Here is a 27,035-nt window from a genome sequence, read left to right as displayed (position 1 = left end):
AGGTGGCCAGGTCTTTCCTCCCTCAGCCCACTCCTCTCAGGGGTGGCACTGTCAACAACGGGCTCCCCTCCCCTCCCCTCCTCCCTGGGACCTCAGATGCCCTGAGAACCAGGAGCCTCACTTGCTGTGTCTTGGAGTGGCTGGCCTTTGGTGGGCCCACGTGGGTAGGGAGACTAGGTCATCTGCGCCAGCCTCTGCAAGCAAGGAAGCTGAGGCCCAAAGAGGGAAGTGATGGAGCCAAGGCTCTAACACATTTCAGCTCATTCATGTCAAGTCTGCACATGGCCCTGCCTTCCTCAGAGACCTCACGCCCTCAGACTCAGGACCCCACTCTCTAACAGGACTTCCAAGCCTCTCCTCTTTTGGTGCCCCTGTGTTACTCATTGATTTCTGTGTAGCCAATTGCCTCAGAAGGTAGCGGCCCAAAAGAACAATAAACATTTATTATCTCACAACTTGTGTCAGTGGCTGGGTTCTGGCTGGGGGTCTTTATGAGACTGGAGTCAAGATGCTGGCTGGGACCGTGCCTTCGTCCGTCAGGGCTGCTGTAACAGAGATACCGTAAGTTGAGCATCATACACAGAACAGTTGCTTCTTTCTCAGTGCTGGAGGCCGGGAAGTGCAGGGTCGTGGTGCCTTCAAATTTGGTGTTTGGTGACAGCCTGCTTCCTGGCTCATAGCCGTGTCCTCTCGTGGTGGCAGGGACAGTGGCGCACTCTCAGACCTCTTTTTTAAGGGCACTAATCCCATTCTCGACGGCTCCATCTTCATCACCTAAGCACCTCCCAAGGGCCCCACTTTCTAAAACCGTCACATTGGGCATAAGGATGTCAACATCTGAATTTTGAGGGGACACAAACATTCAGACCATAGCAGCCTGCATCATCCGAAAGCTTGACTAACGTTGGAGAACCTTCTTCCGTGATGACGCTCTCACATTGCTGGCTCTTGGCAGGAGGCCTCAGTTCCTCTCCTTGTGGGCCTCTCCAGAGAGCTGCTTGAGTGTCCTTATAACACTGGCTGACAGGAGAGAGATGGTCAAAGCCCCATGGACCTGGCCCAGGAGGAGGGGCTGGGGTCTGCAAAACTGCCAGGCATAGAGTCCCATGTCGCGGCACAGGCAGCCTTGGCCGTCTGAGGTTGCGGTTCCTGCTCCCAGGGCTGCTGGGCAAGGAGGTGCTCTGGAACGTGACTGCCTGCTTCAAATTCTGGAGCCCCCACCCGCCAGCTGTGTTCCCTCAAAGAAGCTGTGTAACTTCTCTGAACCCCTCTTTCCTCGTTCGTGAAATGTGAGCAGTGCGAGGGGCAGGCAGGTTTACACATGTGAAGTTCTCAGTGGGGTAGGGGTGGGGGCTGTTACCACCACCGTGGGAAGCAAAGGGGCATTTGTAAAAGTCTGTAGTAAGGTCGAAAGAGGGAGGGAAGGGCAGATGGACAGATGCCAGAGGCCCAATGCTGCTGGGAAGTGGAAGCTGATTTGCTGAGTCCCTGCAATGCCTCCTCTCTCACTTCAAGACTTTAATAATGGGGAAGTGTTGGAGTCCTCAGTGGTCCCTGCCCTCCGGCAGGGCAGGGATACAGCACTGCAGCCCCTGGGCCAGCGTGCTCAGTCCCCAGCCTGGGCCCAGGCTCCCCATGGCAGCGCTGCTCCCCACAGTCCCTGAGAGCATGGGGTCTGGAGTCAGACCCAGCCTGGAGCTCACGACCTGGGTCAGCCACATACTGGATGGGCTACCTGGAATCCAGTTGTGCCTTCTTCTGGAAACTCCATCCTGATTAGTAAAACACAGAGTGAGCTGTAGGTACACTCACCACAGATGGCCGGCGGCTGTGGCCCATCAAAAAGCCCCTCCTTTGCTTGCTCCTTGCAGCCCTGGACGATGCCTCAGGGGCTGAGTTGACCCCTATGGGTTTGGCAGGCAGGGTTGGGGGCAGGAAGAGCTGATCACCGCTGCCCCAGGCTGCACCCTCCAGCTGCCACCCCTCTGCCCAGAGAAGGGGAGGGGAGGCTGCTGGGGATCGAGCTCCAGCTCGTTCATTCATTCATTCATTCGACAAATGTTTACCCAGTGACCTTTGTGTGCCAAGCACTGTCCCAGGTGCTGGGATGCAACTGTGACTGGTCCAGGCACCGTCTGGTCCACCTGACCTCCCTGATTCATCAGGGTGCTCTGAGGAAATCTTTCCTGACAGTGTTTTTTCTCCCTCTGGCTTTGACCTCGCAGGGACCTAAGTGAGAACACCATCCAAGCCATCCCCAGGAAGGCTTTTCGCGGAGCTACTGACCTCAAAAACTTGTGAGTATAGACCTGGGCGGGAGAGGGGCTTGGAGGCTGCAGGGCCACCCCTGGCAGCATCCCTGTGGGTCTCCCTGAGCCCTGTGGTCCAGGCAGCCAGGGAGCTGGTCTGGGCTCTGAGATGGCTGGTGCCAGTATGGTCTTCTGGAACAACCTGGGGTCGGAGGAAGCAGGCAGACTTTGGGGACCAGGTTGAAGGGAGTAGCATGAACTGTGGGGTGCTTGGGTGATGTGCTTGTTCCATTCAAATGGACAGTCTCCGTGCCCTTGCTCTGCAGTGAGTGGGAGAGCTGGGTTTGAATGTTCTCTTACAGGTCCATATTGTGTAAGCTGCTGCAAGTCAGTGAACGTCACTGAGCCTCAATATTTATTGTTCTGCAAAATGGGGATATCATATTTACCTCACAAGCTTGCTCTGAAGTTTAAATGAGATATGGAAATAAATACACTTTGTCAAATGCCATTTAAATGTAATGGTTTATTTCTATTATTCAGATTTATTCTGGTCCAGGCTTACTCCATCCCTTCCACCCCCTACCCCTCTCCTGCCAGGTCTGACTAATGGCAAATGCCTGGCATGCTTGTCACTCCCCTACCTCCCATGCCTGTAGCAGACATTAGTAATTGATCACTGCCTTCTTTCCCAAGGAGCCCAATCACAGCTTCAGTTTATTCTGCAAGCAGCACTCCAGGCAGCCATCGCCAGTCATTCTCACTTGGCACTCAGACTGCAATCTCTTTGCCAGCTCTGGCTGCCACGGCTCCTGTGATAGATTCATTTTACAACTGCCAGAACCCTCCAGGTGGTCTCCAAGGTGGGGTGGTGCCTGCTGCCCAGGAGATATCCCCAGATTGGCTAATATATTATTATAGCAAATAGCTTATTTATACTTACTGTTTTAACTAAAAATAAGAAAGACTTTAAACTTTTATTAACATTTACTATTTGGATCGACACATATAAACTGGACAAATGATTGGGGTCAGGCCTCTTTTTTTTTTTTTAACTAATGGAGTGCTTGATCATAAATGTCTGGATTCCCCGGCTGCTGGCAACGTGCCATCCCCTACAACTTCCCTTTGCTTCACAGACAGCTCGACAAGAACCAGATCAACTGCATTGAGGAAGGAGCTTTCCGGGCTCTGCGGGGGCTGGAGGTGCTGTAAGTAAAATGTAGGAAGGGAAACAGAGGTGAGAGAGCCCAGCTAATATGAGTGCCGAGGCCCAGGCAGCTGGAGTCAGGGCCTGGGGGCAGCACAGGAGGCAGGAGACCTGGGAGGCGAGTTCTAGCCCAGGGCAGAAGCCATGCTCTCTGCCCTGCTAGTCTTGCCACCAAGTCATACTCCTGGGGTCATGTCCAGCAGTGTAACCTGGGATTACCCTGCTTGTGATAAACCCCAGGGCGAGGGGCTGTGTCTCCCAGGAGATTCTAACTTACAAGGCTGGAATGCCTCCCTTTTCTCTCTCTGTCTGTCTACACCCCACGCTTTCTTCCGAGCCTGCACCCATCCTCACTTTCTGGCTCCACCTCCCATCCTACCAGACTCGGAAGCTGTGATGTCTCTGCATGACTGTCCCAGCTCAGAGCTTTCCCTGGGGTGGCTCTGTGTCTCATGCTCTCCAGCATAGTCCTGGGTCCAGCCTAGCGCTGGTCCACCTCAGAGGGGACTGTGAACCACGTGTGGGAATCTGCCTGTTTGTCAGAGAGAAGCCGTGCCCACCTTCCCACGCAGCTTCCTTCTGGGCAGATGCTAAGTGCCTGGTTTCTCCCTCTCAGGACCTTGAACAACAACAACATCACCACCATCCCCGTGTCCAGCTTCAACCACATGCCCAGGCTGCGGACTTTGTGAGTCAGCCCAGGGCAGCCGAGCGCGGGGCGGCCGAGCAGGGGAGGTGCCCGGGCCGGTGGGGAAGGAGCCCAGCCTCCTCTGCATCCCCAGAGGCCACCCCAGGTTGGGGGCTGAGTGGAGTTGGGGAGGAGGGTGTCTAAAAGGGAAGGACCTTGAACGTCATTTATATGTGATGTTTTGCTTGGAAAACAAATGAATTCCTTTTGTTTTGGAAGATGAGTTGTGTGATTGGGGTGGTGGTTCAGCGTGAGCTCAGTGAGGTGAATCCACATTCGCGGGGCACACTCTAGCCCAAGGGGTGCCCTCCCCTGAGCTCACTGGGAGGGAAGGGGCAGCCTCCAGGAAGTTTCTCACGACTGCAGATAATCCCCAAGTTGGGGCTGCGCTGCGCAGTTGACCATGTGCAGACTATGCCCAACCGAGTGAGCGCCCGGGGCTCAGCCCCTCCCGGGCAGAGGGGCTCCCACCGTTTGGCAGGGGGCTGGGGCCCAGGTGGGTTGTGAGCCGCCCTGTCCCCCTGCAGCCGCCTGCACTCCAACCACCTGTTCTGCGACTGCCACCTGGCCTGGCTCTCCCAGTGGCTGAGGCAGCGGCCCTCCATCGGGCTCTTCACCCAGTGCTCGGGCCCTGCCAGCCTGCGTGGCCTCAACGTGGCCGAGGTCCAGAAGAGTGAGTTCAGCTGCTCAGGTGGGTGCAGGCCCTGCTGGGGCTCTTGGCCACCCATTGCCTGCCTCCTGCCCCACCTCCCATCCCCTCCTGTGACCACCTGTCACCACACATTGACGTCTGGTCCTCCTGTGACCTCTGTCCTTGCCATCAGCTCCTGTCCTTATCTGTGGACACCCCTTCGACACCCACCATACCCTATCCTCACTCATTTTTTTCTGTCCCTGCTCATCACTCTGTCCTGCCATATCTCCTTCTCCTGCCTTATCCATTACCTCCTGTTCTCACCCATCCTGCCTCCCATCATTTCTCTCCTGTCCCCTACCCGTTGTCCTCTTCTGTCCCCTGCCTTTACTCTTTTTGCTTCCACCCAGTGCCTCCTCCTGTTTGCTCCCATCCCACACCTCCCACCCCTCACTCACTCCACTCCTTGCCCCCTCCTGTTACCACCTCTCCCCTCCCCCATTGTCTGACTCCTGCAACCTTGCAAAGTCATTGAACTGGGCCTTCTAGCCTTGGTTTGAAGTTAGATGGCCTTGAGAGTCTATGCCTCTATCTTCCACTTGGAGTCCTGTGAGAGCCTCCTGCCTGGCCACCCCACTTCCTCTCTGGCTCCTCCAATCTTCATCTTACAGCCCAAAAGACCTGAGGGGACCCCTTCTGGGCTGGTCACTGCTGCTTCCTCCTCACCTGGCCCCCCAGTGCTCCTGGGAGAGTCCCCAGCCCTGCGAGGCTGGGCGGGGTCCTCTCGGCCTCCCTGCCTGGCAGCCTCCTCACTCTTGTGTCCAGGTTGCGTCAGATGCCTCCCACCCCAGACTCCTGGCAGGCTGTTCCCCTTCAGCCCTTCACCCTCCCCGCCTTGCTGCCCCGAGTCCTCCTCACCCTGTGGAGCCCAGGGAACCTTCTCTGGCCAGAAGGGGGTCCCCCAAAGTCGCAAGCTTCCTGAGCACATGGAGCTGTGTACCATGTTCTCTAACCATATCTCAGCACTTTGCTCGAGCTTGACGCACAGAGGTAGATGCTCAAGGAATGTCTGCTGAGTGATTGACCAATTCTCAGGTTTTAAGAATAGGAATAGGGATAGGTAATTCATGTGGACAATTTTTATTTCGAAATGAAACCTTTTCCTTTGCATTTGGAATTCCTTGGTTTCTCCATTAAGGCATTTTTTTTTCTCTCCCCTGGAGTCTTTTCACCCTGGCAATCCCTGTCCTGAGAAGGGCGTAATGTCACAAATTTCCAGGAGTTCTCCTAGCTTTGTCCCCTTTGACCTTGGCGCCCACCCTTTGGGGTGGCCACCGAAAGGACTGGAGGTTAAAATGCCAGTAGGGGTGCACGTTGGCCTGGCCACTTTGCAGACTGTTTAGCAGAATCGACTAAAGTTGCACGTGTGTCTCCCCCAGGACTCTGCAGCTCCACTGCTAGGTATGTGCAGATGTTCTGCAAAACACCTGGCCAAGAATATCCAAGCAGCTTTTTTCATAATATCCCAAGGTTGGAGACAGCCCAAATGTCCACCAACAAAAGAATGGATTACCTAATTATGACATACCCAGATAATAGAATACTACTCAGCAATTGAAAAAGAAGGACAAACGACTGATTCATGCAACAACGTGGGCGAATCTTGAAGATTTTACATTGAGTGAAAGAAACTAGACAAGTGAGCCTGCTGTCTAGTTCCGTTTATATGAAGTCCGTGAACAAGCAGAACGAGTCTTTGGTGATAGATCTCACAGTAGTGGCTACCTCGGGGAGGGAGCATGAGGGATAGAAATATTCCGTGTTGAGGAGGCAGTTCTGGGGCTACATCCATCTGGAGAAGTTCAGCCAGCTATACACTTGATAGTGCACTTGATATAAGTGCTACCTCAGTGTTTTTTTTCCCATTCTTATTTTTGGTAGGGGGAGGTTACTAGGCTTGTTTAGTTAGTTAGTTAATTTTCTTTTTTAATGGAGGTACTGGGGACTGAACCCCAGGCCTTGTGTGTGCTGAATGTGCACTCTACCACTGAGCTATACCCTCCCCCTCAGTGATACCTCAGTTTTAAAAAGTGTGGGCCCTGACATCAGACACTGGGCTTCACTCTGATGTCGCCATCTATTAGCTGTGTGAATTTCCATAAATTAATTAACATCAAGATTCTGGTTTTTCCACCTGGAAAACGGGCACGGTGATATCATGCTCTTGGCGAGGTAGTGCAGTAGGCGTGGATGAGCTACTGCGTGTACAGCGCTTATCACAGCATGTGGCCCAGAGTCAGTGCTCAGTAGACGTGGTCCTTGTCATACTCAGGCTCAGAAGTGTTGAGTGACTTGAACCAGAACCTGGAGCTTCAGAGTTGAGGCTAGGACTTCCTAGCAGAGGAATCACACTCTCAAGCAGCACAGTTAGGTTCAGATTCAAGTTCAGCAGATGTCTAACAGGTCCCTGCTATACGCCCACAGAGTTGCATCATGATCCTTGGTGATCTCTGGTTCATCATCATCCAGAGAAACAGCCTGTCCCCACCCATCAGCCTATACCTAGGGAGGGAGGTGCTGGCGCAGGACACCCTGAGGTCACAACCCACTCTTTCTGCAGGCCAGGGGGAGGCTGGGCATGTGCCCTCCTGCACCCTCTCTTCTGGCTCGTGCCCCGCCATGTGCACCTGCAGCAACAGCATTGTGGACTGTCGTGGCAAAGGCCTCACTGCCATCCCTGCTAACCTGCCCGAGACCATGACGGAGATGTGAGTACAGGCAGGGCAGGCTCTTAGGATGTGCCCTCGGCAGGGCCAGGCCCTGGTGGGCCAGGGAAGAGCCAGAGTAGGCACTACCCCAAAGCTTGCCCCGAGGCCCATCAGTGTAAACAGAGAAGGCATGCTTTGCCTCAGCTGAGCCAAGCTCTCTGCCCGAGGCTGGCAACTCTGAAGGATTGGGGGGTGGTGTCCCTCAGTGGTCTGTCTGTCCAGCCCAGCTGGATGAGTCTGCTAGAATTGGTTACTTAGTATTAGCATCATTCATGAGCCCCTTTCAGCCACAACAGCCTGGGATAATGGAGCCTGAAAACCAGTCCCCCTACTCCAGACAGAGGAAGGGAGCAAGGGCTGGTGGGCAAAGGGCCTAGTTTGGGCAACGCCTGGGTGGGATGACCTGACCCTGCCTTTCTCTGTGTTCTCTCTCTTGCAGCCGCCTGGAGCTCAATGGCATCAAGTCCATCCCTCCTGGAGCCTTCTCTCCCTATAGAAAGCTGCGGAGGATGTGAGTGTCTCCCGCTGCTTCCTGGGAGTCAGCATGGAGCGGAGCCTGGACCCGGCATGCCACAGCCTGGGGGCAGGTCCTGACTCTGCCTCCTACGGCTGAGCAGCCCTGGGCAGAGCCATCATCTTCCCGCCAGGCTCATCTGTGATGTGGGGATGGCGGTGATGTGACCTCCTCTATGGATGTCATGAGGCCTAAATAGGATGCTGAATCTGAGTCTGGCAATGACCAGAGTTGACTGTCAATCCCCCATTTCAGCCTGGGCACCAACAGGAGCAGTTGAGGCTATGAGGGGGTGTGTAGGGGATCGCTGGGGTGCCTGCCCATGCATGACCCTTGGACTGCACAGGGAAATAGGGGCTGGCTGTGGGTTTTTCAGATAGATAGGGGAACTGGCCCCTTGCTTTCCTAATTTCAGAGAAACCCCTGCCCTCCTATGGTATCTGGGGGTTAGAGGGGACAGGCAGGGCTTGGTGGCCACTGTGGGATTCAGCCCTCTCTCCTCCGCTCATCTTGCAGAGACTTGAGCAACAACCAGATCTCGGAGATTGCCCCCGATGCCTTCCAGGGCCTCCGCTCCCTGAACTCACTGTAAGTAGCAGCACCAAGGCTCTGCAGTGGTCCAGGGCATCCTCCTAGGAGGCCAGCAGGGCCTAGGGCCCCTTTGGTGGGTGCAGAGCACAGCCCCTGCTCACCCAGCCTCAGTGGGTCTCCCTCTGGATGCCAAGGCCAGGGTTGCTGTGCCTGGCTTTCCCTTCCACTTTGTGGACCCTTTGCAGCTGGGAGGGGGAGGAGGGAATCAAGGGCTGAAGGTGCATGGAAGAGCTGGGCAGAGCTGTTGCCCCTGGCAAGTGAGATGTTCTCCCTTCTGCAGTGGGGATTTCCCCAGCATTCTTTGTGGCAGTCATCTGACTCAGCCCAGTCTTCATGTTGGCCCCACCTCCCCACAGAGGCTCAGCTCTCTGTGCTCCTAAGCTTCCCTGGGTCACCTATAATGGCAGCAGCCACCAGTTCGAGTTGTGAAATCTGCTTTGTATCTTTCATGCCAGCCATGCTCTGATCCCAAGTTGTGGTGGGCAGTGTGAAGACAGTGTTTCCTGTCCAGTATTTCCCTCCCCTCAGTGGATTATCCGAGTCCATCAATCTACAAAACATCAAGCAGCATTGAAAACTCATCTCAGAAATGTTATTTCATCTCTCTTTTTTCAAGATCTCTTGCTCACACCCCCAGGTTCACCAAGCCCCTCACTCTCTGAGGTCCCACAGTAATTCGTCTACACAGACAGTGAACTCAGGGTGCCTTGTAGTCAGAAGAGCTCCCTGTTGATGGGGGCCATTCATTACTTGTAGGAATGAGTGTATTCACCAGTCCATTGGCAGCACTGGACACATATTTGACGTAGATTAGGGACCTGAGAGTTGGAACAGAATGGAACTTGCCCTGGGGCAGTGCAGGAGGCTGTCAGCTCAGTGCCTTCTGTGTGCACCCTCTTCTCTTGGAGTAGTGCCCAAGGAGTGGGTGGGGCCCATTGTGAATGGCACTCCTAAAGTTGTACAGCGTGTAACGTACACAGCTGTAAATGACGGTCTGGTGATGGGTCACTGTCATTGGCTGAGGAGATCAGATCCTGAAAGTGGCTGCTAAAATGCAGGATTTTCCTCCAAAAAGTGAATAAATCTCCTCCTAAATTAGAACATGACAGTAACCCATCTAAGTGGGTTCCTGTTGCTCGTGGGTACCTGGCCACAGCTGCTTCCTCACTATATGGGAACTTTCAAGCTGGGGTCGTGCAAAAGATCCCACTAATAGTGTCCACCTTGGCAGGCCCTGACCTGGCCTCCCTGCCTCAACTCCTGTCCCTCCACTCCATTCTCCACACAGCAAATTGAGATATCTTTCCGCATGCAAATCTCATCATGTCTCAGAGGCTTCCTGGTGCTGGTAGGGTAAAATCCAAGCTACTGTCCCTTTTGTCTCCTCTCCCAAACCACAGTGGAGCTCTCCGCATGGGCTATCCCGGATCACACTTAGCTGTTGCTGTGTCCTCCTCCAAGAACGATCTCAGTGAGACAGCACACTCTGTTTTCACTCAGATGAAATGTGTCCAGGGGTGGCTTGTGGGGGCTGCTTGTGATACTGGAATGGAACACATCCCCCTCCCCAGACCCCCTTGAAGCTTTCACTGTCTGTCTGAACCCATTCCTGCTTGCATGTCTTTTTTGAACCTTAGCTTTCTTTTCTGATTATACGTAGAATTCATGCTCAATATAGAAAAATTGTGAAAGTACTAAAGCCTAAAACAATCCACTTGCAATCCTACCACCAGATCTCGGCACAGCTAACACTTTGGTCTGTTTCCTTCTGGTGTTTTACCTGTGCTGGAAAGACTCGCTTAATGTGCTAGAGCTCATACCAATTTTTGCCTGTAATTCTCTGAACATATGTTAATTATTCCTGCCCTTGGGATTTTCTTCTCTTTGAACAATCTCTTTTTGGATCCCAAACCAGGTTAATCTCCCATGAGGTTCCCTGGAAGGGCCACTTTGCTGGCTTCTGTGGGATCTGTGTGTGAAGGCAGAGAATGAGTGAGGCAGGTGTTCTGCAGTATTGGGGATCACGGCTGCCTCTAGCCCATTGTACAGACTAGAAAGAGGCGACCCCTTCCTAGCACACTTTACTGCCATCTGCTGGCCGCTGTTATAACAAGCCTGTACCGCTAGGACCTGCAACGTGAAGGGCTTAGAGGTGGTACCTTTGTGTGGGCATGACTTGCAGAGCTGTGCCCTCATCTGGTGGGCAGTCCTCCAACTCTCACTTTCTGCTGCCTTTTTTCCAGGGTCCTGTATGGGAACAAGATCACAGACCTCCCCCAGGGAGTGTTTGGAGGCCTGTTCACCCTGCAGCTCCTGTAAGGACCAGAATGCAAGTGACCTTGGGTGGGGCCCAGGAAGGGGGCCAGTATTCCTCTGGCCTCTCAGACTGGCCCTTTTGGCCTCTTTGGGGTGTGGAACTCACTGGAGGCAAGGAGCTTGGGGGACAGCGGACCCAATAGGCTGTGAGAGGCTGTGGGGCTCTGCAGAGGCCAGAGAGGGAGGGAGAGGCAGGTTCAGAACTGATCGGAGAGCTGAGAGGCTCCAGAGATGCAGCCTGCGTCCCTGAGTGTGGCTGGGGACAGAGTTGTCTCCTGCAGGAGGACACCTGGGCCAAGATCAGCCTTCTTAAACCATGAGCATTCAGGCAAGGATTCTCTCCTAGGACCTGCAAAACACAGCACTCCATCTCAGCTGCCTGGGAAACCCAGCAGAATTCTGGGAAGGAGGACCCCCCAAATGCCTTTGGGAGTGGCTTTGCCACTGTGCTCTCTGCTGCCCCAGAATCCCATGGGGCACCTTTAGTGGTTCCTTGAAAGAGAGAAGAGTGGGCAGACCATTGGTCCCTGTGCACAGAGGAGGCAGCTGAGTTCTTGGCTCCACTGCATGGAGTGGACATCCAGAGGACCAGATTCCCTGTGCCTGTTCCTGTGGACTCCTCCCAGAGATAATGCATGCTCTACCTAGGAAGGTGCCCAGGACAAGATGAGTCCAGTTCTGTGCCTCTCCCCTCACCGCCTGGCCCTGGCTCTGCCCACAGGCTCTTGAATGCCAACAAGATCAACTGCATCCGGCCCGATGCCTTCCAGGACCTGCAGAACCTTTCCCTGCTCTCCCTGTACGACAACAAGATCCAGAGCCTCGCCAAGGGCACCTTCACCTCCCTGCGGGCCATCCAGACCCTGTGAGTGCCCTCTTGCCCTCCTCTCCTGCCCCCCTCCCCCACCCCAGCAGGTGGACCTAGAGGGAGGTAACAGCCTCCAGGTACAGACACCTATCTTGCCCTGTGCCTTTTGCTCACTGGGAATGGCCACTCATAGAGGACAGATTCTGGGTTAGATAGTCCTGTGTGCAAATCCCAGTTATGCCTTTTATTGGCTGTGTGACCCTGAGCAAGTTAATTAGCTTCTCTGGGGCTCAGTTTACTCATTCATAAAGTGAGGATATCATCCTCTTTATAGGATTGTTACGAGATTAAAAGGGATGTTTGTACAGAGCTTAGCTCATTGAGAATGCTTCTTAAATGCGGGCTACAGTTAATATTATTAGTATCATTATCACTCATTGACTTTAAGACCCACCTTGTTTCCACAACAACAGCTGTGAAATTGGGATGCATATTATAATCGATGGCATATCATTCAATTGGCAGCATTTTGTTCTTCCTTGATGGTGCGTAAAATAATAGTTCATCTTGCAATGGATAACATCCTAAATCAATGGAATACAGTAACAGCAATGATGATTATAAATTAAAGGTTAGAGAGCAGCAACTCTAGGAATTTGTTTCAGTCTTTTATTATAGAAAACCACGAGCATGTTAAAAGCAGCACAGCGAGCCTCCCAGTGCCCATCCCCCGGCTGCAGCTCACGGCCGGCCTTGCTTTACCTACGCTACCTCTTCCATGCCTTCCGAACTGCTGGGAAGCAAATCTCAGGCGTTATTTATCATCGACGTAGACTTTATACATACTCATAAAAAGACAAGGACTCTTTTAAAACATACAACACTATTATTATATCTAAAAATGTAATAATTCTTTAATATCAACTAATTAGTGTTCAAATTTCCAAATGTCTCCTACATGTTATACAATTTTAAGCACAATTTATTTGAATCAGGATTTAAATAAGGCTTATGTATACTCTGCTGGTGGGTATGTAAATTGGGGCAGCCACTGTGGAAAACAGTATGAGGTTTCTCAAAAAACTAGAAGTAGAACTACCATATGACCCAGCAATTCCACTCCTGGGTATATATCTGAAAAAAACAAACAAAAAACCCCACTAATTTGAAGAGATGCATGCACCCGAACATTCATAGCAGCATTGTTTACAATTGCCAAGATATGGAAGCATATTCATCTGCTAAATGTCCATCAATGTCCATCAATGTCCATCAACATATGAATGAATAAAGAGGATATGGTATAACACACACACACATGCGCGCGCACACACAATGGAATACTACTCAGCCACAAAAAAGAATGAAATTTTGCCACTTGCAGCAACATGGATGGACTTGGAGGGCTTTATGCTACGTGAAATAAGTCAGACAGAGAAAGATAAATTCTGTATGATATAACTTATATGTGGAATCTAAAAATTACAACAAACTAGTAAATATAACAAAAAAGAAGCAGACTTACAGATATGGAGAACAGCTAGTGGTTACCAGTGGGGAGAGGAGGGTGGGAGTAATAGAGGGGTGGGGAGTGGGAGATGTAAACTACTGGGTGTAAGATAGGCTCAAGGATGTATTGTACAACACGGGGAACATAGCCAATATTTTGTAATAACTGTAAATGGAAAGTAACCCAAAAATTGTATAAAAATTAAAAAAATTTAAAAATAGAGCATTTTAAGATCCCCTCATAAACAAAGGCCTGCACATCACAATTAGCTGGTACTAGTATCCTCTCCATCTCCTTTTCCCTTGTACTTTATTCACTGAAGACATTGCTTTACTTTGTATCCACAGTGTCCCAGTCTGGATTTGCTGATTGCATCCTCTGTGGTACAGTTTCACATGTTCCTCTAGTCTCTCTATATCCTACAGATAGAAAATTTCATCTACAAGCTTGTATCAGGTTCAGGTATTTTTTCTTTTTCTGGCAAGATGAGTTCGTAGTCAGTATCATGTACTTTCAGCAGGAGGCTGATGATATCTGGTTGTCTCTCTTTTTGTAATAAACACAGCCATTGATTTCAATGCCCAGACCCCACTCATTCACTGGGGATCCGGAGATGGTGACATGTGAATTCTAACATCACTTCTTCAGTTGACAGTACTGTTGCAGTTATGCTTTAAAAAAAGAGCCCTTGTCCTTTAGCTGGAATGCTTCTGTGTAGGGGGACTTCTCCTCTTCTACTCTTCAGTTAAACTCAGGCACTCCATTCCACATCTTTAGTTTCGAGCCTGCAGTTTGACTTGATGTGCTGACCTGCGGGTCCTGTGATGCGTGCTTGATGAGCACTTATTATTAATGTTATTATGGCCATTGTTGTTGTTGCCATCCCTGCCATTGTTTACCTGCTGGGCAGGGCTCTCCGTCACATGAGTTTGTCATGGGGTGCTGGGATGGGTGCGAAGCAAGCAGAGTAGAGTGCACAACTCCTGCTCCCTGAGGACCCTGCAGATCATTAGGGATGTCAGCCATGAAGACAAACTCATTAAGGCCCACGCACCTGCCTGCAGCCCACTCCTGCTAATTAATTTACTTAGCCAGGGAGGGGGAGAGGGAGCACCGTGGGGAAATCATGCCAAGTATGTGAAATTAGAGGTCACAGGGAGACATTGGCAAGGTGGGTTATTTTACAGAAGCTGGCAGAACATCCGAGAGAGATGCACTGAGCAGATTATTTCAGGGCTGGGGACACATATGCAGGAGAGCCTTGGGAATGGGGAATGGGGCTGAGGGTCTCATGTGAGGAGCTTCTCCCTTTCAAGGTGGAAAAAGAATGAATACATCCAATGGATTGTGTTCACTGGGGGTGGCCTCTGTGTCCATTTACCTGGCTGGATTTCAGGAGTGCTTCTGCCCTCCTAGACCCTGTACCCGAGATCTTGGCCACTGCCACCAAGGTGGTAGTAGGGCTGAAAGCTGGGGCAGAATGTTAGAGCAGGAAGTTTTCATATAGATGAGATAGTAATAGAAGTGATACTGACAACAGTATCATCGCTGTTTAATACTGAAGGCCAGGCCACTGTCCACTGGGTGTGATTTTTTACTTAATACTTACAGCAACCTATGTGGGTATCATTCCTGCCTTACTTATAAGGCAACTGAGGTGGAGGGCAGTTACATGACTTGACTCACCCAAGCTCACATAGCATCTTGCAGAGCAGGGATTTGGTCTCTGTCACTGAGAAATTAGTTAGCTTGCCCCTCAATTATGCTTCTTCCCTAAGAATAGACCTCATTATTTAAGGCTGTAAGTAAAAGTGAACTTCCGTGAACAACTATTATATATTAACAACCAAAGTACAAGTACAATTTGGAACAAGAATAAAAGAAATGCAAATCTGAGGTATGATCAGATATTCTTATTACAGCCTCAGATGGTTAAACCCCTGGCTGAGTCTCCTATCAGATCTGAGCAGATTTAAACTCACCAAGTCTTGCCTGATTTGTTCATAGGTCCAAGATCTGTGGCTGAGGGCCTTGTCTCACAGCATTGTTTTTGCAGTTTTACTTGCCCCAAGAGACTAAAAAAAGTTTTTTAAGCTTGAATGAAGTATAACTTACATACCATAAAATTCAACTGTTCTGAGTGTACAATTCAATGATTTTTAATAAACTTACAGTTGTTCAGCTATCACCACAATCCAATTTTAGAACATTTCCATTACCCTCCAAAAATCCCTTGTGCCCAATTGCAATCAATCCCTATTTCCAGTCCATCTCCGGGCAACCACTAATCTAATTTCTGTCTCCATAGATTTGCCTTTTCTGAACATTTCATAAAAATGGAATCATATGATCTATCACCACTTGTGACTGATTTCTTTTGCTTAGCGTAATGTTTTTGAGGTTCCTTCATGTTGCGGTATGGTTAAGTACTTTGTTCCTTTTTATTGCCAAATAATTTTCCATTGTATGCACATTTTGTTTATCCTTCTTAGTTGATGGACATTTTGAATCATTCCCACTTTGGGGCCATTATGAATAATGCTGCTGTGAATATGTGCTTACACACCTTTATGAGGAGAAATGTTTTCATTTCTCTTGGAATTTCTGGATCACATGGGAAATTTACATTTAACTATTGAAGAAACTGCCACTGTTTTCCAAAGTGGTTGCCCCACTTTGCATTCCTACCAGCAATGTGATAAAGGTTGCAATTTCTTTACATCCTTGGCCACATTTGGAATCGTTTTTCTCTTTGAGGGTAGCCATCCTGGAGAGGGTGACGGAGTTGCTCATTTTGGGTTTAATGTGACTAATGATGTTGAGCATTTGCCCCAAAAGATTTTTAGTTGCAACAACTTCTTTTTTTTTCTTTTTAAATGTCACTTTTTATTGTCTTGCTTTGTTTTGTTTTTGGGGGGATTGGTAACTAGGTTTGCTTATTTATTTATTATTTAAAAAAAAAATGACGGTACTGGGGTTTAAACCCAGGACCTTGTGCATGCTAAGCACATGCTCTACCACTGAGCTATACTTCCCCCTAAGTTGTGACTTCTTAATCCGTATTCCAAGAAAGACTGGGAATCAGAATTCTCTCCTACCTTCTGCTATCAGAAATGTCCATGGAGATAACTGTCTGGCCATAGGTGCAGCCTATTTCTGGATGTGCCTTTAAGATGATTATCTTTTCCCAAACATGTTTTTTTTTTCTACCTTCTGAGCATTTTCTCTCCCCTATTCCCTACTCTTTATCACTGCTAAAAATTCTACTTTATGTCAAATACTTAAGTTTATATAGAAGCGACTTGCCTCTATGGGTGGTTTAAGTTTTATAGGTTGCTTTTGACGCAAATAGACTGTTCTTAAAAAGGGTGTATTCTACTCTGCACCCCTTAGACATTTTAATACATGCCTAAACAACAGAACTGAGTTGATTGTAAACTGAGTTTTCTGCCAAGATTGTGATACAGGGAAGCAGTTCGTTCAGGCAGAGTCTGGGCATTAAGGCACAGACAGATGTGCATGGGTGGCTGGAAAGATCCCAGAGCAATCCTTGGATCCTGTTTATTTTAGATTAGCTACGAACTCTGCCCTGGGGAGTCAGCAAACACATCTTCTCTGTGCAAATTGGCAGTTTAAATTGGGAAACAAATGTTGAACTGGGTGCAGAAGGTGCGGGAGAGGTCTGGCTCACTTGGTGGAGCTGAGAGGAGCCAAGACTCAGGCAGGAAATTGAGGGGGGCGCTGCAAAGGGGAGTGGCAGGGACAGCCGGGCAGGGAAGGCTCTCACCAAGCATCCTGACCAGCGGCCAGAGGGCAGAGCCCAGGAGGTGTCAGATGGAGAGAGAGCAGCCAAGGTCTGAGCTGAGCTGAGCACAGACTCTGGGTAAGGGCTCACGCCTCTGCTTGGAGAGCTCTGAAACCCCAAGGCTGGGCTGAGGCCAGTAAGTAGAGGACCTGAACTGATGGCATTAGTTGGAGGAAAAGTGGCAGTGGCATGTGAGTCCTCTCAGCTGGTCCCTGCTCTGTCTCTCCGTACTCCCATGCAGAAGCATTGGCTCTTGGGTACAGTAGCCAAGACAGTTGCTGAGTTTCTCTTCCTTGGCTGTCTTGGTGTGGAAAGCAGGGCATGCAGGGTGGCGGTGACCCAGACACAAGCGAGCAAGCCTACAGTGACCTACGTTCCCTCAGCTGGTGTCCCCTGTCAGCTGCCTCCTCCTCACATTTATCCTACTGGTAACGCAGGCAGCTGGCAAGAAAATCTGAATGGTTTGCCAATAAGTAGCTACTCAGTGATGCTCCTGAGTTTCCCTGTGTCAAGAGACAGCCTGTGAAGTGGTTGAGGGGAGGCAGCCTTTATGGCCTGGGGTGGAAACGGAGATTCCCTAGAAAGCTGAGGGACCACAGCAGACACTTTGAGACCTCCTACCCCAGCTGCAGGCCCAGCCTTGCCACTCTGGCCCCGTCCCTTTCCTGACAGGCTGTGAGAGAGAGGCTGCCGCTGCCCGAGGCCACAGGGAGGCCACAGTCCAGTACTCATGGCACCGGGGGTCCAAAGGCCTCTGAGTGCTGACCACCTTGAGTTTTAATGCCCCTACTGTCACCTTGCCATTGGAAAGACAAGGATGCCTTGGCTAGCCTCTAGGTGACTTCTGCCTCCACTCATGTTTGTCGCAGGGTTGAGGGATGGATGGGTGATTAGAAGGAGAGGGGAGGGGACAGAGTGAATCTTGAAGGGAGAGCTGGAAGCCCCAGGCTGTGGAGGTCCATCCCCACTGCCATGTTCTGGCAAGACTTCTCTGTAGGTGGCGGGTGACCCCAAGTCATGTACCCAGGTGGTGCATTTCTCCCCAGGGCTGGGTGGGCTCTGGCCACGAGCAAGCTGCGAGGCCACATCCAAGTGGTCAGCATGAGTGCGCAGCCTTTTCTCTGATCCCTGATCTGCCCCCTTCGGACAGGCATCTGGCCCAGAACCCTTTCATCTGTGACTGTAACCTCAAGTGGCTGGCGGACTTCCTGCGCACCAACCCCATCGAGACGAGCGGGGCCCGCTGCGCCAGCCCCCGGCGCCTTGCCAACAAGCGCATCGGGCAGATCAAGAGCAAGAAATTCCGGTGCTCAGGTAGCTGCCCACCCGCCCTCACTCTGCTCAGGGACCCAGGATGTTTCTGGGTGGCTCCCACATGGGTGCCTTGGGCCACTCTGGGCCTGCGCTGGAGGGTGTAGGCCCCCCATTGTAGACTTGGATCTACAAGTCGCAGCCTGAGGCCTGGGGAGGAGGGAGAGCTTGCTGAAGGCCCCCCAGAGAAGACTGGCAAGGACCCAGGTCCCTCTACTTCCAGGCCAGTTCTCCTTCATGGAGCTGCTTTTAAGCCTTTTAAGACCCTCAGGAGTCCCGGGAACCCTCCTCAGAGGAATGGTTGCTTCCTCCAGGCTCTGGGGCAGCAGACACTGCAGCTGGCTGGGGACAGTGCAGATCAGCTTTTGAGCCCAGATACTAGTCTGTCCCCACCTGTGCCATTGCATGGGGATAGTCCCATGGCTTTGGTGCTCCCTGAGAGAGGTTTACTCGGGCATCGGCCTGGGCAAGGAACATCTGTGCTCTGTAGCAAGGACTTCTCCACACCGGGGCTGGGTTGGGGAGCTCTGGGGCCCTGATTTGCAACCCCAGTCACATTCCTGGGGTGGCTCCCATGGGCAGCAGGGCAGGGGCCTGGGCTGTTCCTACCTGTTCTGGACGATCCCAGCATTGTAGTGTTTCTGCTTCTCTCCCCAGCAAAAGAGCAGTACTTCATTCCAGGTAGGCGGGAGACCAAGGCCAGCCTGAGTGGGACTGTGGCAGGGGGTGGGCAGGGGGCTGGGGTGGCAGGCCGGGGGTGCCTGGGAGACCCTGGGCTGGGTAGGGCTGTGTGGAGCCCCTCAGCCCTTGGCTCTCACCCTCTCGCCACAGGCACGGAGGATTACCAGCTGAACAGCGAATGCAATAGCGACGTGGTCTGTCCCCACAAGTGCCGCTGCGAGGCCAGCATGGTGGAGTGCTCCGGCCTGAAGCTCACCAAGATCCCTGAGCGCATCCCCCAGGCCACAGCCGAGCTGTGAGGGCCCCCAGCCGCCCCTCACCATCACCTGCCTCCAGCTCCCACTGACCCTCCTGGGCCTCCCCCGGAGTTTTCCTCTGGTTCAGCTCTATTTGGGGACCACTGGAGACCCCACCCCGGAAGCATGGCAGCTGCTGGCTCCGGCAGGAAGCCGCCCCTCTGTTTCTGACTCCTGGCCCTACATGCCCCTGGAGGCAGTCTCTGGCACCCAGGGCAGGCCACCAGCCTGAACCTCCATGGACGGCTTCTCTTAATCACGCCTTTGTCTTCTTTGGGGGACCCAATTCCATCAGCTCAAGTTGTAGCTTAAGCTATTCTTTATTATTCTTCTTTCTCTAAAAATATAAATTTGTGCACATGTATATGCTTGTGCACGGACACTTCCTCATGCCTGTTGTTTAGGTATGTAAATTTTCACGGCATTTTTAATGTTTAAAATATCCCCATTCACCCCCCACAGTTGGCCCAGCCTTCCTTTGAAATAGGATCAGTTCGCTTGCCAGAGAAATTCTTCTGGGAGTCCCCTTTGTCTGAGTCCTAGATAGTCTCAGTTTGGAAGATACTTGAATGTCTGTCATTTACGATGTGTAAGTTCCTTTCATTGCCTCTTACAGACGATTAAACAACAATGAGATTTCCATCCTGGAGGCCACGGGGATGTTTAAAAAACTCACCCATCTGAAGAAAATGTGAGTTACCCATGAGCGGGGAGGTGCGATCAGGACGCTGGTCAGGATGGGAAGGGAGATACTGGTTGTGGGGTAGCTTCTGTGGGGGCAGGGCTCCGTGCACAGGAGGTGGGTGTAGGAGGGGGTTTCCTAAACTCCATCATCCTCTCCCAGCAATCTGAGCAACAACAAGGTGTCGGAAATTGAAGATGGAGCGTTCGAGGGTGCAGCCTCAGTGAGCGAGCTGCACCTGACTGGCAATCAGCTGGAGTCCATTCGGAGTGGCATGTTCCGGGGCTTGGACGGCCTGAGGACCCTGTGAGTGTGCGGCCCGGGAGCAGGGTGCACGGCCGGTAGGCAGAAGCCAAGCCAGAGTGTGGGCATCTGCATTAAAGGGAAAGGAAGAGGGAGGGTGAGAGACTCTCTCCCCTGGCCCCAGCTTGCAGGAGTTAGGGGGGCGAGGCTGAGGACCCTGGCTGCAATGCACCAAGTAATCCAACATTGGTAACTGTGGTGAGCCCTGTGTCTTGTTGCCTCGGGTGTGGGGTTGGTGGCTGGTGAAGGGATGGGGGGAGATGGGCCCTCCTGGAGCTCCCCGCTCATTGCCCTGTGGTCAGGCTGCAAGAGCACAGCATGAGGGTTCAGTTCAGGAGTGGCCAGCGTTATGGTGGCAGGGACATTAGAGAGGTGACTTAAGTGGGTACAGATGGGGGAGCAGGGATGTCCCACCATCCCTGGGATTTTGGGACCCCATGACTCAGAGCCCTGGCAGAGCTTCTAGACGTCAGGACTGAGTGGGATCGTGGGTCATCCATCCCTCCGAGAATGCTGCAGGGAGCCCCCCTCTCTGTCCAGGCGGCACTCGCTCTCTAGCGGATCAGGTAGACCTTTAGTGCTGTCAGTCAGACTTGCCACAGTGACAGAAACATCGCACGTCTGTGCTGTCCAGTCTGGTAGCCACATGAGGCTCTGGAGCACTTGAAATGTGGCCAGAGCTACTGAGACACTGACTTTTGAATTTCATTTCATTTTAATTAATTTAAATCTGAATAGCCACGGGTGGCTAGTGGTTACTATACAGATACCTCTAGAAGCCACCCGCTTGGATTTAAATCCCAGCCCAAAGTAGGGCTATAGATTTGTTCTCTGATCACATATCATGGAATTTGTGTAAGGAAAATGAGTGCATGAAGGGATTTCCTGTGAATTTTTGTCTGTTTTACCAAACGGGATTTATTATGCACTTTCATGCTTGCATTTTTCACTTGTGAATATAGTGTGGCAGGTTCTTCATAGAGGGCTGACTCATTCTTTTATATATATATGCCTAGTATTTCTTGAAAGAAGGTACTGTGGGCTATTTAACCAGTCACTTGGGTTCCTTCTGAGGAAGACTTGGAGTGGACAGAGGAGAGCGGAAGGGCCGGTGCTGGGATGGAACCAGCAAGAGCCCCCCCCCCCCCCCCCCCCGGTGACAGTGCAGTTACAGAAGGAACGCCCATAACCCCTCCACTGGGTGGAAAAGACCACAGTTAATTATTGATATAAACAACTATCTTTCCAGTTACACACACACACACACACACACTCACCCGCATGTGCATACACGTATACACTCACATACACACATGCAAACACACAGATATATTTGAATGGAATCCCAGAATACATCTTACTTAGTAATCTGTTTTTTCCTTAAACATGTGAGTGTCATTACATATCCTTACAATTTCTTTTACATCATTTTGAATGACTGTATATTACAGTAATTATTAGAGATTTGGCCTATTTCTAATTTTACACGCAGTGCTGTGATGAATATCTTTGTCATGAAATTCTGTGCCCCTCCAGGATTATTATTCTTTCAACAGAGCCCTAAAGGCATTCCTGCTGAACGGAAGCACAAAGGGCCCTTAGAGGGAATGGGCGCGTCTCCCCGAGCGCACTTGCGGGAGGTCCCAAGTCCTTCTCCTGCCAGCCGTGCGTTAAAGTGCCCATCCTCCCACCCTCTTGGCAACTTTGAGTGTTACTATTATTATTATATTTTTGATTATTTTGTAATTTGGCAGGCAAAAATTCAGTATCACTTAAATGTCCTTGATTACTAGTGAGTTTGAACATTTTTAAATGAATGCTCATACACCATTTACTTATTTAGTTATTTCTGTACATTTCATCCTCATGACTCGTTTATTTTGTAACTGGAAGTTTGTACCTTTTAATCTCCCTCGCGTAGTTCAGTCATTTTAATTTAAACCATTTAAATTTCTTTCATGAATTGCCTACTCTGTGTCAGACTTGGTTTTGGTTTTGCCTGGGGAGGGGAATTGAGCCAGGTGTTTGAGGATGAACAGAGACTTTTGCAGCTATAAATGAGGAAGAAGGTCATTCTAGAAGGAGATCATAGCCGGGGAAAGGCGTGGTGACACAGGCCCCAGCAGGAGACCGAAGGACAGAGGAGTTGAGGGTGTGTCCATCCCTGGGGAGGCAGGCAGGTGCTTGTCTGGGGTTAGGTTGGACAGGCTCCTGCAGGTCACAGTAAAAAGTTTAAACACCATTCTTTGGGCAGTTTGGAGGCTGCTATGGGCCTTAGGCTGGATGGATAGTGATCTACATAGCTGGATTTAGGTTTTAAGAGAGTCTTAGGTGTTGACGTGGAGCATGGCCTGGAGCTTGGTGCGGCTCTGGGCATCCAAGGAGTGAAGACAACAGTCGGTTGGCATGAGGGCCATGCAGGCAGGATGGAGAGGCAGGCATCTCCAAGCCGGGGAGGGTCTGGACGGGAGCACAGGTGTGTAGAATTCCAGGGCTCTGGCTTCCCTCTGTGGCTCAGCGTCCCCAGAGGAGACTTTGTGAACTGGCCACTGGTAGTCAAAGTGCAGGGCAGGTGGATGTCCGCAGGGCACAGCGCGGGCTCTCCCCTCCTCCCCCTGCCCCCCAGGATGCTGAGGAACAACCGCATCAGCTGCATCCACAACGACAGCTTCACGGGTCTGCGCAACGTTCGCCTCCTGTCACTCTACGACAACCAGATCACCACCATCTCCCCCGGGGCCTTCGATACCCTCCAGGCACTCTCCACGCTGTAAGTGCCCCTTGGAGGGCAGGTGGGCCTGGGGCTGTGGCACCAGCCACCTGGTTCCCTGGAGCCCCCCACCCCCACCCCAGGCGTGGTCTCACTTGGGATGTTTAGGTCCTTGCAGTTTGTGACACGTGGGTGTTCTGCGTTAGAACACTGTCTCTCAGTAACTGCTGATTGTCTGGGAGAGGGTTGGGTGGCTGTGTGGCCCGCACTCAGCGGGCGGGAGATGGCTCAGCTGGGACAATGAGTCTGGCGGGTGTTTTCATGGTCACACGACCCACCTCTTCCAGAAACCTCCTGGCCAATCCTTTCAACTGCAACTGCCAGCTGGCTTGGCTGGGTGACTGGCTGCGCAAGAGGAAGATCGTGACCGGGAACCCGAGGTGCCAGAACCCAGACTTCTTGCGGCAGATTCCCCTGCAGGACGTGGCCTTCCCTGACTTCAGGTGTGAGGAAGGTAACTCGTGGGCCCCTGGGTGGCCAGGCCAGGGGGATGGGGAGTGGGCATGCCCTGAGACAAGGGGTCCTGTGGGGAGGGGAAGCTCTGCAGATGGGGAGGGGCGAGGAGCAGGAGACCCACCCAGGGCTGTGCCTGCCTCTACGGGGTGGGGTCTCCGTGTGATTATAAGAGCCATAATGAGCTTATTGTTTAAAAAGGGGGGAAATGTGGATAAAAGAAGGGAATAAACATTACCTATTAGCCCATCACTCAGAGAAAACCAGGGTTAACATTTTAGTGCATTTTCTTTGTATAAGTACATTTCACCTGGAAACCTCCCTCCTGGATCTTCCTAAGCGCTCCAGGCTGTGGGTTCAGCCTGTCCCTGACATGCAAATGGGCTGCTCTGGGCCCCCATCATCCCCATGCTGGTGGTTTCTGGCACCCGTGTCCTCTTTCCTTAGTATTCTCAGTCTCTCTCCTGTGGCCACTTCCTTCTTTCCCTTTGTGTGCAGAATCTAGCCCCGTCCCTCAGTTGCCCACAGAGCGTTCACACAAGGCAGCTGTTGGAAACAGACTTTTACCAAAGGTGACAGCAAGGTTGTGTCCTGGCCCAGCTGTCCCTGTTCTTGAGCCTTGTCACAGGGAACTTCTCTGCTTGCCTTCAACTTCAGCCCCCTGCTGCTTCCCCCTGGTCTCCCCCTTCCTCAGCCCTTCCTATCCTCTCTCCAGTCTGAGAGCTGGCCTATCCAGGCCAGGCGAGGGAGGTGCTGGGTAGGGAGCTTCAACTTTCTCACCAAGAATAACAGTCAGGGTATTTTTCTAAACAAAATCAATGGATTCTCTAAGAGCAGTTTTGCATCCAGCTTTTAAAACAAAACAAAACAAAACAAAATGCCATATTACTCACAAATATATTTTTATATCATTTAATATACTAATAGCTTGCTAGGGTTTTTTTTAACCGAATTATATATTTTGACCATTTTTTATGCCATTAAGTTTCCTTTGAAAGCATTATTTTTTTCCAAGAAACAAGTTTCTTTCTATTTTTCTTATTACAAAGTGAGACATCTTCATTGCCCTAAAAACAATAACAGACAATCCAGAAGGAGAATAAAAAGATCACCGGTGAGTCCCCACCCCCAGCCCGCCCCAGCCCTGGGTGACTCCTGTCAGCATTCCGCGTGTGGCCTTCCCGGTCTCTGCTGTGTGTTTGTGTTCACGTGCGTGACACGTGTAGAGTCTTGCAGTTCCGCCTGTGCACCTTTTCAACATGACAGTCCGTTGTCTGGTGGCACCACAGTCTATTTAGCCAGCCCCCCAACTGCTTGGCATTTACATGCCAGGAGCATCCTGGTAGATAATTCTGTCCATATATGCGGTTTTTCCCCTTAGAATAACTTCCTAGAAGTGAAAGCATGTGACTTTTTTGAGATGTTGCTGCCAAGAGGCAGTAGAACGTCGTGGTCCAAGTGGGCAGGTTCCAGAGGCAGCCAGCTTGGAGTCTAGTCCTAGTTCCCCCTCTTCCAGGACAGGGGACGTTGGGCAACTTACTTAATCACTCTGTCCTTAGTTTCTGCATCTCTAAAATGGGCTGATAGTAGCACATCCACCAGAGAGGTATGTTGAGGATTCACTGAGTTCCTCCTTATCACGAGGCACCTGTACACACCACCCTCCATAACCAGCAGTCACTGTCACCTGCTTCCTAGCACCCTTACACCTCTGACTGTGGAGTCTTTACTGTCTCTCCTGTAGCTAGTCAGAAGGGAGGGAGGAAGGCACACAGAGGCACTCAGTAATAGTCACTGAATAAACAAATGAACCCGTGAAGGATGGCAGGACAGAAGGAGCTCAGATTCTGTGCCAGCTGGACCTGGATGCAGACCCCACGTTGCCTCTGACCAGCCTCTGGACCTAAGCAAGCTATGTAACCTCTCCAGATCTCAGTCAGATAGACATTCCTTCACTCCTTCGTTCAACTGATGTATTTGGAGGGCTGCTGTGTGCCAGGCCCTGCTCTGAACAAAGAAGAAAGAGACACAGATCTCTGTCTCCGTGGTGCTTGCATCCTAGGGGTGGCTGTGGCCCTCCTCACTGCATCGCTAAGGAGATTATGTTTGATACAGTGTCCACCACGTTAGGTGCTCAGGAAGTGGTGTGGCTGCCACCCTCTTTCTCTGCTGTGCCTGGCTCCACCTTGGATCTCAAGGGGAAGAGATGGACCCAAGCCCTATTCTGACCTCAGAACAAGTCCAAGGGGCTTCGGTGTGGTAGGGGAGGGGTGTAGCCAAGAGGAAATATACTGGTGCATGAGGGAGTGTCAGTGAGGGGCTTCCGTTTGGAGGCCCTCTGGGGCGGGGTCCTGGCTGCGGGAGGCCCTGACAAGGCCTATCCCCTCACTGACATGGCTTCGTACCTTCCTCCCCAGGCCAGGAGGAGGGGGGCTGCCTGCCCCGCCCGCAGTGCCCCCAGGAATGTGCCTGCCTGGACACAGTGGTTCGATGCAGCAACAAGCACCTCCAGGCCCTGCCCAAGGGCATCCCCAAGAACGTCTCAGAGCTGTGAGTAACCCCAGCTGGGGGCAGGAGGGGAGGAGGACCAAGGGCAGACATTAGCTGGCAGAGAGCTTGGAGTTAGGGCTTTGCAAGAGACACTGGTTCCAAGGAGGCTTTGAGCTCCTCTGTGATGACCCCCTGCAGTCACCTGGCAGCAGGGATCGCCCATGGCAAGCGCTTCATCCCAGTAAACTCAGCTCTGCCTTTAACATTAGGAATAACATTGCTTTTTCCACTTCACATCATCTCACGAGCATTCCCTTCTGTGATGAAAATGCTCACAAAGTTTATTTTTACTGGCCCTATAATATTCCATCACTTGAATCTGCTATGATCTATGTAACAAACCCCCCTTTGTTGGATAGTTTAGCTTCCAATTTTTCACTATCATAGGCAGCGCCGAGGTGAACATCCCTTCAGTGAAACTGCTTTTCAAAGAGCGGTGCATTGTTGTGACCCTTGCTGCCTTTCGCCTGATGACCTTTCAGAAAAGCCGTTTCCTTTGCGCTCCCCCCAGCCATGTGTGGAAAGAGCCTTCTTGCCCATCTTCCCGCCCCTACCCCCCATCAACACTGGGTATCGTGGTGCTGAGTCTTTGTTGATCTGGATTTGGCATCTGAGCCCACATGGGGGCATGGATGTGACTGTGTGTGACAGACAGAGGGATGGAGAGCGGGGCTTCTTCAGTAAACCTCCACAGGAAAGGCCTTTGTCAGTCCCCGACTCTTCCTGCCCCTGGGACTGGTGCCTCCAGGCCTCCATAGCCAAACTTTTCCTTTTCCTATGGGGAACACATGAGATTTTCGTTTGTATTTCTTTCATTCATTGTTTCTTCACAAGCACACCAACCATGGCATCCCTTGTCCTGTGACTCACCTGCAGTGTCCCCTACCAAATTTTCT

General features: G+C 51.3%; 1 protein-coding gene across 1 annotated transcript in view; it reads left to right on the top strand.

The window, feature by feature from the left end:
* SLIT1 (slit guidance ligand 1) overlaps nt 1-27,035 on the top strand; it is a 157,659-nt gene that overhangs the window by 102,102 nt on the left and 28,522 nt on the right. The window contains exons 5-21 of the mRNA XM_031461512.2: nt 2,226-2,297; nt 3,389-3,460; nt 4,076-4,147; nt 4,675-4,838; nt 7,402-7,549; nt 7,989-8,060; nt 8,580-8,651; nt 10,898-10,969; nt 11,692-11,835; nt 18,244-18,407; nt 19,062-19,085; nt 19,236-19,380; nt 19,998-20,072; nt 20,226-20,369; nt 22,993-23,136; nt 23,424-23,590; nt 26,007-26,139. Coding sequence (XP_031317372.2) covers nt 2,226-2,297; nt 3,389-3,460; nt 4,076-4,147; nt 4,675-4,838; nt 7,402-7,549; nt 7,989-8,060; nt 8,580-8,651; nt 10,898-10,969; nt 11,692-11,835; nt 18,244-18,407; nt 19,062-19,085; nt 19,236-19,380; nt 19,998-20,072; nt 20,226-20,369; nt 22,993-23,136; nt 23,424-23,590; nt 26,007-26,139 — 1,884 coding nt within the window. The remainder of the gene's footprint in view (nt 1-2,225; nt 2,298-3,388; nt 3,461-4,075; nt 4,148-4,674; nt 4,839-7,401; nt 7,550-7,988; nt 8,061-8,579; nt 8,652-10,897; nt 10,970-11,691; nt 11,836-18,243; nt 18,408-19,061; nt 19,086-19,235; nt 19,381-19,997; nt 20,073-20,225; nt 20,370-22,992; nt 23,137-23,423; nt 23,591-26,006; nt 26,140-27,035) is intronic.

The sequence above is a fragment of the Camelus dromedarius genome, chromosome 8 (genome assembly GCF_036321535.1).
Source record: "Camelus dromedarius isolate mCamDro1 chromosome 8, mCamDro1.pat, whole genome shotgun sequence".
NCBI lineage: Eukaryota > Metazoa > Chordata > Mammalia > Artiodactyla > Camelidae > Camelus > Camelus dromedarius.
The sequence above is the reverse complement of the archived record's forward strand: the minus strand, read 5'-3'. Positions and strand labels throughout refer to the sequence as shown.